The sequence below is a fragment of the Sinocyclocheilus grahami genome, unplaced genomic scaffold (genome assembly GCF_001515645.1).
Source record: "Sinocyclocheilus grahami isolate Dianchi unplaced genomic scaffold, SAMN03320097.WGS_v1.1 scaffold69.1, whole genome shotgun sequence".
Taxonomy (NCBI): domain Eukaryota; kingdom Metazoa; phylum Chordata; class Actinopteri; order Cypriniformes; family Cyprinidae; genus Sinocyclocheilus; species Sinocyclocheilus grahami.
Window position 1 is genome coordinate 81698 of NW_015505248.1, and position 12125 is coordinate 93822.

Here is a 12125-nt window from a genome sequence, read left to right on the forward strand (position 1 = left end):
AATACTTTTATTTTGAATGAAAAAAACCCCACTTCCGGTGGGTGTTAAGAAAGCGTCGCCTGTGTGTCTGTTTTCATGCTGCTAGTATGACTGCGCGGGTCGCTGCACTCGGCTGTTCGCGGTTCTGCGGCGTGTGTGAAAGGACGGGAGCGGTGTTCGCGCTCGCTGCTTCTCTCTCTGCTTAACGGCTGTGCCGTACACCCTCGTGCAACGTTATTGTGAAGTAACAGCAGTCCTCTGGCGCACTTAGAGGACATGGCAGCCGCGACCGTGGCTGAGTCGGACCCGGTAGAGACCGATGGAGCTGCTGCTGCCGCCGCCGCCGCCGCCGCCGCCGCCGCCGCCGCCTTTACGGATCTACGCGACACAGGCTGGAATGAATCGCAGCTTCGACAATATACTTTTCCAACCCGACAGATACCGCGACTATCCCATACAGATCCGCGTGCTGAGGTCCTCATCAATAACGAGGTATGTTTGCAGATTTATCCTGCATCTTATTAGAGTGCGACAGATGGGGTAACAGTTAACGTTAGTGGAGTTTCGTTCGGATGGGTGCAAGGTGCACTAAAATGAAATGATGATTTAACCAAACTCAAGCAGCAGGCTATTAAACGCCTTTTGTCTAATAAAGAATCATAGATCGTGCTGGGATTATTGCTGAAACTCCTTGATGTGTTTGATCGGAGATCCTTTAAGTACGTCAGATCCCGATAAGCAGACAAATCTGATCAGTGATAAATTAGTTATAAATAAGTTTATTCCTTAGTTACAACATAGATCGTTTTGTAACTGTCATGTTAAGTTATGTTTTAAATGTAGAAAATTAGTAAACGGGTCGGTGTGTATAATTTCTGCATAAAGTGACAAGTTTACGGTGCATTATCTCAGTAAGATATCGTAACGTTAAATGTAAATAGTGCATTTTCTAAAACAGTTTGTTAGCGTTTTAACTAGACGTTATAATATTATTTATAGCATTTATTTCTATGATTTAATGATAGATCAGAAGTATAAACATTTACAGTGTTTTTACACGGCCTAGGGAGGGGTTCCTGAACCAAACAGAAAGGAAAAGTATTAAAGAAAAAATATCTCATATAAATGAAAGTATAATCAAAGTCTTAATCTGTACACAAACACTATTTTTTTTATTATTATATAAATATGAGAGCAGGAACACTTCTGAATCATAGTCCAATACTAAGTTATTTAATAATTCTAATTTAATATTTATAAAATAGTCATTTACATTTAAAGCTCTGTGGCGCTGCATGGTGGTTTGTTCCTGTAAGTGTAGCTGCAGCGGAGCGCGAGAGCGTGGACTGTTCAGTGCGCGTGCTGGAACAGTCTACGTTCTTCTGGTCACGTAGCACTTGTCACTTTTGTTTTTTTCATGCTGCAGCATCAGGATAATTCTGTGTCAAATAAACTGCGAGCCTCGGCGGGGTCGCTGCGGCTGCACGACTTGGACCGTATTTTTGCAGTTCGGTTTAAACTAGTATTTAAGCTGTAGTCTAAATATTTGCGTTTGAATGCAACCATGAGTGTGGTAGTGTGTTTTGTGCTACAGGAAACACAGAGCAAAGTTAAAGGTGATTGCGCTTACAGAATGATGAAGAGAAACTACTTGAATGACTCACCCAAAATAGCACTTCGTTAATCTGTTGTTTTTAAAACAGTTATGTGTGACTATGATTAATCTTCTGAATTGTAAATTTTTTGATGCATGTTTTTCTTTTGTAGGAGCCTGTTGTATTAACAGACACCAGTTTAGTATATCCAGCTCTAAAATGGGACATACCCTACTTGCAAGAGAACATTGGAAATGGGGACTTCTCTGTTTACATAGCTGAAAATCACGAATTCTTGTATTATGACGAGAAGAAGATGGCAAACTTTCAGGACTTTGTGCCCAAATCTCGTCGAATAGAGATGAAATTTTCAGAGTTTGTGGACAAGATGCATCAAACAGAGAAACAAGGTGGAAAAGAAAGGTGATTTTTTTTTTTTTTGTAAAAAAAAAAGGCACATTGATTTGTAACTCTATGTTTGCCATAAACACAAAGACGGTTGCTCTGTCTTTTTTTATTTTCACAGTTAAAACATCCTTTCTGAATCAGAAGTGTACATTTGTTTACAGTGTATGTTTAAATTTGACCTTGACTATAAAGTTTTGAGCTGTTTATTATGACATGAACAGTACATGTGCAATAGGGGTTATGCGCAACAGACTTCCGTATTCTGTTAATCGGGTCTCGTCGCTTCCGGTTCAAGAGTTTTGCATATGCTTAGTTAAATATGAAGCAGTTTTACTCAAGATGCCTTCAAAGTAGATACCAATGATGATCATAACCAATGTCCATCACATATGCGGACTGATATCTAAAAGTTTTGTTTATTTTTATTCTTTTCACATTTAGATATAAAAATTGAATAAAACGTCAACAATAAAAACAGCTAGCTAGTTTAACTGATTATCTTAAAAGTCCATAGATATCGCTATTATTTAATATGGCTGTTAACACGTTCTCCGGCAAGCGGAAGCAATGAGACCTGTTTTCCGGGTTTGGTCAGGTGATATTCGACATATACCCTATTGAAAATTGTTGAGATGCGTGAAATGCAATCCAGGAAATAAAACCGCTCCGGTGTACAACTAATCAGTTAATTCTGCCAGCTTGTGTCCAGGTCACATCTCTGACCTTTTGATACTCTGCTTTGGTGGCATTATTGGTATATCATTTACAATCATCTTTTCTGGTTCCAGACCTTCAATTGTTTACCTTTATTAATAAATATTAAGCAAATTCAGATAGATATTTACTTAATAATATTAAAAAATTCTGAGAGGTAGAATTGCATTTTGAAGTTACTTGATTTCATTTTTGACATTTTACCTTGTGAAATGACATTGCTGTTTAATTTGTAGAGTGTACTTGCAACAAACTCTGAATGATACAGTTGGCCGAAAAATAGTGGTGGATTTCCTTGGATTCAATTGGAACTGGATTAACAAACAGCAAGCTAAACGAAACTGGGGACCGCTGACCTCAAATTTGCTGCTCATAGGCATGGAAGGTACAGTTTCAGTGCAACTTATTCTCTATCTAATTTATTGGCATTATTAGTTAAAATACAATGATTGACTTTTCCCTCTTGAAAATTGTCAAACATATTCTTTTGGACTGTCCCGGTTTTAATGCAAGTAGAAAGCTCCTTTATGAAGTTAGTTCACTTAAGGATTTATTCAGTAAGATTTTGCCTGAAAAGGTTTTAGAATTTTTATCATATGTTAAAGGGGTCATATGATGTTGCTAAAAAGAACATTGTTGTGTATTTGGTGTAATGCAATGAGTTTATTCTGTTTGAGGTAAAAAAAACACATTATTTTCCACATAATGTACATTATTGTTGCTCCTCTATACCCTGCCTTTCTGAAAAGCGTAGATTTTTACAAAGCTCATCGGTCTGAAAAGTGAGGTGTACGCTAATTGGCCATCTATCCAGTGCATTGTGATTGGCTGAATACCTCAAGCGTGTGATGAAAATGTTACGCTCCTAACATACTGTGATGTAGGGGTCGACCGATTATCGGTCTGGCCGATATTAAGCATTTTTATGATTACCGGTATCGGTCATTTTCAAAACCGATTCGCTGATAAAATAACTTAATTTTGAAACGCGCTATTTGGCTCTGATGCAGCCTGTCAGAATTCGCCACTCTGTGGCCTAAAACAATCTCCGCCCACCGCCCATCTGATTTGTTGGGAGTCAGGAGTTCGACCATTCAATGCGGAATTCACTCTCACTCCGAAAGCGCTTGCTAACTGGAGCTGCTTCAGTGATCACGCATGTGGACAAGATGCATCAAACAGAGAAACAAGGTGGAAAAGAAAGGTGATTTTTTTTTTTTTGTAAAAAAAAAAGGCACATTGATTTGTAACTCTATGTTTGCCATAAACACAAAGACGGTTGCTCTGTCTTTTTTTATTTTCACAGTTAAAACATCCTTTCTGAATCAGAAGTGTACATTTGTTTACAGTGTATGTTTAAATTTGACCTTGACTATAAAGTTTTGAGCTGTTTATTATGACATGAACAGTACATGTGCAATAGGGGTTATGCGCAACAGACTTCCGTATTCTGTTAATCGGGTCTCGTCGCTTCCGGTTCAAGAGTTTTGCATATGCTTAGTTAAATATGAAGCAGTTTTACTCAAGATGCCTTCAAAGTAGATACCAATGATGATCATAACCAATGTCCATCACATATGCGGACTGATATCTAAAAGTTTTGTTTATTTTTATTCTTTTCACATTTAGATATAAAAATTGAATAAAACGTCAACAATAAAAACAGCTAGCTAGTTTAACTGATTATCTTAAAAGTCCATAGATATCGCTATTATTTAATATGGCTGTTAACACGTTCTCCGGCAAGCGGAAGCAATGAGACCTGTTTTCCGGGTTTGGTCAGGTGATATTCGACATATACCCTATTGAAAATTGTTGAGATGCGTGAAATGCAATCCAGGAAATAAAACCGCTCCGGTGTACAACTAATCAGTTAATTCTGCCAGCTTGTGTCCAGGTCACATCTCTGACCTTTTGATACTCTGCTTTGGTGGCATTATTGGTATATCATTTACAATCATCTTTTCTGGTTCCAGACCTTCAATTGTTTACCTTTATTAATAAATATTAAGCAAATTCAGATAGATATTTACTTAATAATATTAAAAAATTCTGAGAGGTAGAATTGCATTTTGAAGTTACTTGATTTCATTTTTGACATTTTACCTTGTGAAATGACATTGCTGTTTAATTTGTAGAGTGTACTTGCAACAAACTCTGAATGATACAGTTGGCCGAAAAATAGTGGTGGATTTCCTTGGATTCAATTGGAACTGGATTAACAAACAGCAAGCTAAACGAAACTGGGGACCGCTGACCTCAAATTTGCTGCTCATAGGCATGGAAGGTACAGTTTCAGTGCAACTTATTCTCTATCTAATTTATTGGCATTATTAGTTAAAATACAATGATTGACTTTTCCCTCTTGAAAATTGTCAAACATATTCTTTTGGACTGTCCCGGTTTTAATGCAAGTAGAAAGCTCCTTTATGAAGTTAGTTCACTTAAGGATTTATTCAGTAAGATTTTGCCTGAAAAGGTTTTAGAATTTTTATCATATGTTAAAGGGGTCATATGATGTTGCTAAAAAGAACATTGTTGTGTATTTGGTGTAATGCAATGAGTTTATTCTGTTTGAGGTAAAAAAAACACATTATTTTCCACATAATGTACATTATTGTTGCTCCTCTATACCCTGCCTTTCTGAAAAGCGTAGATTTTTACAAAGCTCATCGGTCTGAAAAGTGAGGTGTACGCTAATTGGCCATCTATCCAGTGCATTGTGATTGGCTGAATACCTCAAGCGTGTGATGAAAATGTTACGCTCCTAACATACTGTGATGTAGGGGTCGACCGATTATCGGTCTGGCCGATATTAAGCATTTTTATGATTACCGGTATCGGTCATTTTCAAAACCGATTCGCTGATAAAATAACTTAATTTTGAAACGCGCTATTTGGCTCTGATGCAGCCTGTCAGAATTCGCCACTCTGTGGCCTAAAACAATCTCCGCCCACCGCCCATCTGATTTGTTGGGAGTCAGGAGTTCGACCATTCAATGCGGAATTCACTCTCACTCCGAAAGCGCTTGCTAACTGGAGCTGCTTCAGTGATCACGCATCAGTTGTCTCTAGGTAAGGTAAGGCAGCAGCAGACGTTGCTTAAGTTGCAATAAATCACAATCCACTAACGTTACACTGAAGTTGCAAAACACCTCAATATTATCTATGATTTCCGCGATGCGGAAAATGCAGACGGGATCGAGGAATCCAGTCATATGCAGGTGCATATCAATAAATTAGAATGTCGCGGAAAAGTTCATTTATTTCAGTAATTCAACTCAAATTGTGAAACTCGTGTATTAAATAAATTAAATGCGCACAGACTGAAGTAGTTTAAGTCTTTGGTTCTTTTAATTGTGGTGATTTTGGCACCAATTCACAATCTCAACAAATTAGGATACTCCATAAGACCAATAAAAAACATTTTTAGTGAATTGTTGGCCTTCTGGAAAGTATGTTCATTTACTGTACATGTACTCAATACTTGGTAGGGGCTCCTTTTGCTTTAATTACTGCCTCAATTCGGCGTGGCATGGAGGTGATCAGTTTGTGGCACTGCTGAGGTGGTATGGAAGCCCAGGTTTCTTTGACAGTGGCCTTCAGCTCATCTGCATTTTTTGGTATCTTGTTTCTCATTTTCCTCTTGACAATACAATTCAGGTCTGGTGAGTTTGCTGACCAGTCAAGCACACCAACACCATGGTCATTTAACCAACTTTTGGAGCTTTTGGCAGTGCGGGCAGGTGCCAAATCCTGCTGGAAAAGAAAATCAGCATCTTCAAAAAGCTGGTCAGCAGAAGGAAGCATGAAGTGCTCCAAAATGTCTTGGTAAACGGGTGCAGTGACGTTGGTTTTAAAAAAAACACAATGGACCAACACCAGCAGATGACATTGCACCCCAAATCATCACAGACTGTGGAAACTTAACACTGGACTTCAAGCAACTTGGGCTATGAGCTTCTCCACCCTTCCTCCAGACTCTAGGACCTTGGTTCCAAATGAAATACAAAACTTGCTCTCATCTGAAAAGAGGACTTTGGACCACTGGGCAACAGTCCAGTTCTTCTTCTCCTTAGCCCAGGTAAGACACCTCTGACGTTGTCTGTGGTTCAGGAGTGGCTTAACAAGAGGAATACGACAACTGTAGCCAAATTCCTTGACACATCTGTGTGTGGTGACTCTTGATGCCTTGACCCCAGCCTCAGTCCATTCCTTGTGAAGTTCACTCAAATTCTTGAATCGATTTTGCTTGACAATCCTCATAAGGCTGCGGTTCTCTCGGTTGGTTGTGCATCTTTTTCTTCCACACTTTTTCCTTCCACTCAACTTTCTGTTAACATGCTTGGATACAGCACTCTGTGAACAGCCAGCTTCTTTGGCAATGAATGTTTGTGGCTTACCCTCCTTGTGAAGGGTGTCAATGATTGTCTTCTGGACAACTGTCAGATCAGCAGTCTTCCCCATGATTGTGTAGCCTAATGAACCAAACTGAGAGACCATTTTGAAGGCTCAGGAAACCTTTGCAGGTGTTTTGAGTTGATTAGCTGATTGGCATGTCACCATATTCTAATTTGTTGAGATAGTGAATTGGTGGGTTTTTGTTAAATGTGAGCCAAAATCATCACAATTAAAAGAACCAAAGACTTAAACTACTTCAGTCTGTGTGCATTGAATTTATTTAATACACAAGGTTCACAATTTGAGTTGAATTACTGAAATAAACTTTTTTTTCTCCACTCAACTTTCTGTTAACATGCTTGGATACAGCACTCTGTGAACAGCCAGCTTCTTTGGCAATTAATGTTTGTGGCTTACCTTCCTTGTGAAGGGTGTCAATGATTGTCTTCTGGACAACTGTCAGATCAGCAGTCTTCCCCATGATTGTGTAGCCTAGTGAACCAAACTGAGAGACAATTTTGAAGGCTCAGGAAACCTTTGCAGGTGTTTTGAGTTGATTAGCTGATTGGCATGTCACCATATTCTAATTTGTTGAGATAGTGAATTGGTGGGTTTTTGTTAAATGTGAGCCAAAATCACCACAATTAAAAGAACCAAAGACTTAAACTATTTCAGTCTGTGTGCATTGAATTTATTTAATAAACGAGTTTCACAATTTTAGTTGAATTACTGAAATAAATGAACTTTTCCACGACATTCTAATTTATTGAGATGCACCTGCAAATGGAATTTACTGTATGACGTGGAACGTCACGAAATTTGTCAAAGTTTGGATGAATTAATCAAAAGTAGGTCAGTACACTTAAATAGAGACGCGATATGGACTAGTATCTGTAAATATTAAGGCACAAAAATACTATTTAATTATGAATCCTGCATGTTCTGCATGTCTCTGTGTATGTAAATGGCACAGATGCGCGGTTTTGTTTTCTACACCTACAAAGTGTGCGACGCTCGCGGTGATTTCAGCTTCTGTCGTTAGGCCTGTCGCAATAATCAATATATCGACTTATCCCGCAATATATGTACATGACTGCAATCATTTTTGGTGACGCAATATATCGCCCATTAAATTTACTTAAAAATTAATGTCACTATGTTTTGTACATTCCATTTGCGCCTGTGTCTTTTGCAGCTTCTTGTACATAATGTGGTGTAGTCATGAGGTGCTAGTTCATATTTAAAAAAAATGCTTCTACCAAAAAAAGTTTCATCTGCAGATATGGCCTTGTTTAGGGATCTGTGCCTTTGTGCATACGGACATCTGACTGCTGTAGTGATTGTGTTTTTCAGCAATAGTGTGCACCATTAATTTACAGAGAAAAGAAGGTCAGGGATAAATCTGTAGATGGAAAAATCTCCATACAAGTTCTTTGTGCATTTTTCTTTTTTATACTTGTTACTTTGCACTTTTTGTTAGAAAATGTTTATTTACTATTTATTCAGGTTTTTTTAAGGTATCTAATATTTTGATACTTGATTTCCATGATCTAAATATTCTTAAATTAATGTTTGTTGTCATTTGGAAGGGTGTTGGCTTTCTTGGATTATTATGCTGTTACATTATGATTATATATTCAGTGGCATAAAACGGTATTTAAAATGACAATAATATCGCTTATCGCAATTATTTCTGGGGCAATATATCGCACAACAAAAAGTTGTTATCGTGACAGGCCTTTCCTGTCGTCTCACTACATGAGGACATAAATACATGAACAACATCTCCAGAACTGCTCTGAATCCCTCTGAGAGTCACTTCATGAGCATTTGACAGTTTCATTTGAGTAAAACTATCGCAGTATTTCCCACAGACTTGCTATTGATTTGTGGCTGCATATGCAAACTCATTCTCTGGCAGCAGGAGGTGCTGTTGGAGTGGTAGAGATCGAGGTTTCCCCAGTAACGCTGTACACAAAGCAGCGCTCCACTCACAAACGCTGCTTTATCAGACATTACATGCAAGATGAAATAAATTACATCCAAAATTTTCTAAAGACAGTCGGGTTCCTTCAGAAATACAGTGATATAAAAACACCCACACCGGGTTTCAATTTTGAAACGTGCAGTGCTCATGTTTATTCAACGAAGTCAAAGCCTTTTGGGAAAGCGATTAAATCAATGTATGGGAAATACTTACATAGGCTACAGAAACTTAAAAGTTCCTCATGACAACCCTTCAAAATATAAATTCAGGTTAGCTTAAAGAAATTATCAGAAATATATTATTGTGGTGCAGTATGATATACATAATACAACAATTATTACAACTTTTGTTTAAAAGAATAATCACACAATACGTTATTTCTTCCATGTTTTAATTTTAATAGTAAACTCTTTATTTGCCAAAAAATAAAGTTTAACTCTCATTTGATTAAAAGATAAATTGATTTATGCCTTCATTTGCATTGTACTGTAAATTAAAACTAACTGAAATTTCTAGTGTCGCATAGGCCAAGACATTTCAATAGGCTATTGAACTAAGTGTGCCTGTAATAGGCTATTAGTGTTATAGTTTCATGAAAATAGTTGCAGTCTTCTTAACGACTTCTACAATCTAGCTATGAAGACAATTAATTTATTTACACTTATTATATACATTTTTTTAAAGTTAATCCATTGATGTGCATTAGATGATGAATTGAATAGTCACCTCTACTATTGTAGGTTAGGTTTTAGACATCAGAAAATAATTAATGAGAAATTATGAGAGGTTATGCTATTACACATACATTTCTAACATGTAAATTATTGAAGCCAAATACTTGCATTTCCCCAAGCTGTTTAGCTGTAGTACAGTATTCATAGGCTTAATCATGAAGCATACAGTGGCCTCTCTCTTTATATTACCCTTATTTTAGATGGATGCACAGAGGAAGACAAGAGTAAGCAGTGCAGTGTGGGAGTACTACACAACCAACACCAGGGAAGGCAGTTTTTGTCAGAGCCCTTATTCTTAATTTTGACATTAATTTAAATTTTTACACCAGACATGTATATCGGTTCTAAATATCGTTTATCGGTCTACTTGATCTGTAATAATCGGTATCGACATCGGCCCTGAAAAACACATATCGGTCGACCCCTACAGTGTGATGCTGTCTCCCGGCACAATGAGACAAAAGCAATAAAACCCATTACAAATGAGGCATTTGTTGCATTCAGTGGGGACATAATTACTAGGGGTGGGAATCACGACACATGGCTCACGATACGATAATATCGCGATTCTGCGATAATCGATATATTGCTATACAATTCTATAATGATACATCAGGATATCTGTCTAACTATGAAATCAAAATGCCTGTGAAAAGGTTAAGTGCAAGTTTTCTCTTTATTTAAGTCCAAACTGTTAGAAAGCAGCACAAAAGTTCTGTAAATCAAATTTATCATGCTAAGGAAAGTAATCATTTTATTCTTGGACTTACTAAAAGCTTACACTTTTTTGTGTGTGTGTGTGTAAACCAACTCATTTAACTGCTTATCAACTTTATATATAGCCTATATATAAACCTGGTACATTTCAAAATTTACCTGGAGTGCTTTCTCAACCTTTTCTCTCCTCTCATCATAAAAACGGAGCCCTGCGCACATAACATGCAGGAGGGAAAAAAGCCATTCACATCGCGTCTTTTGCGCGCTCAGGTTCGATATTTCAAATGTAGATGCGTGGCAAGCAAACACTCTGCACACTTCTGCACCGCATTTCGGCTCTGACAAGGTTTTGTTTCGTCGTCCATGCCATAGGTGCAGATGTTTCTGCCGGTTGGTGCCCTAAAGCGCACTTGTGATATCTGAGAGAGAGGGAGAGCATCCAGTTTTGTTGATGTAAAACTGGACGCGCCGGCGCCGCTCTCTCTCACTCATATAAGTGAGGGAAATTCACCTGCGATCCGAGCAGAGAGGTTAGGCTACTCACGGACTCAATATGCGCTCTGCAACGCTGATAGCTGTTCTGGGGCAGTTTTTTAAATCTCCTTTTATCTCCATAAACACAGAGCAGTAGAGCTAATACAGTGGCTGGAAATCTGTTTATCCTTCAGCTCCTCGTGCTTCCCCATCTTCATAGAGAATGGCCAATTTTTGGGCAGCTAAGCATTGTTGTGGAACTTCCTCTGGCTGCGTGAGACGGAGCAGCTCACGCTCTGCAGGCTGCAGCAGCCGCGGCTTGTTCACACACAGCCTCAGCTAATGTCAGGGCAAAACAGACCGTTTCGTAAGCGGGATTACGTTTTACCCTACTAGAATTGATGCTGGAAAGTTATCATATTCATAAGTACAACAAGTCATTTGCATGTGAACGTAGAAACGCGTTCAATTCAGACGAAACTTCTGGGCTGATTATAACGTGCACGTTAACTTTCCTCATGAAAGTTCTCATTTGACTTATAGCAGTGTCCAGTGTTTCCTATACATTGAGTTATTTGTGGCGGCTCATCACAATATCAAAACTGACCGCTAAAGAATAGATTTTCCAAAAGGCTTATACTTTGTTGAATAAAATTAGCTCTTCACGTTTCAAAACTAAAATTCAGCGTGGGTATTTTTATATGAATGTATCTTTGAAAAGGACCGACTGCCTTCAGAAAAGCTTCAATGTCATTTTCATTTCGTCTTTCCTGTAATGCCTGATAGCGTTTGTGAGCAGCGCTTATTTGATTACAGCTTTTACTGGGGAAACCGCTGTATCTCCAGCTCCCAAAGCGCCTCCTGCTGGCAGAGAATTAATTTGCAGTCTGTGGGAAACACTGGTGTCTGTCAGCAAACATAAACAAAAAGCATCCTTCAGAACTGTTTTGAGAAGGTGCTTAAGTTTTGAGCCATGTATTATTACTCTAAATTGGGCTAGTACTACCATCTATTTTGTACTCTGCAATAATCATTTGCTGAAACAAGAAAAGAAAAAAGAAAATCGGCTAAACATATCGGCCAAAAAAAAAAAAAAAAATAAGCATCATAAATCGG

General features: G+C 38.1%; 1 protein-coding gene across 1 annotated transcript in view; it reads left to right on the forward strand.

Annotated features, from left to right (window-relative positions):
* Positions 1 to 25: 25 nt before the first annotated feature.
* The window catches only part of LOC107585304 (hypoxia-inducible factor 1-alpha inhibitor-like), an 18605-nt gene continuing 6505 nt past the window's right edge, over positions 26 to 12125 (forward strand). The window contains exons 1-3 of the mRNA XM_016272264.1: positions 26 to 471; positions 1747 to 1997; positions 2933 to 3081. Coding sequence (XP_016127750.1) covers positions 256 to 471; positions 1747 to 1997; positions 2933 to 3081 — 616 coding nt within the window. The 5' untranslated portion in view covers positions 26 to 255. The remainder of the gene's footprint in view (positions 472 to 1746; positions 1998 to 2932; positions 3082 to 12125) is intronic.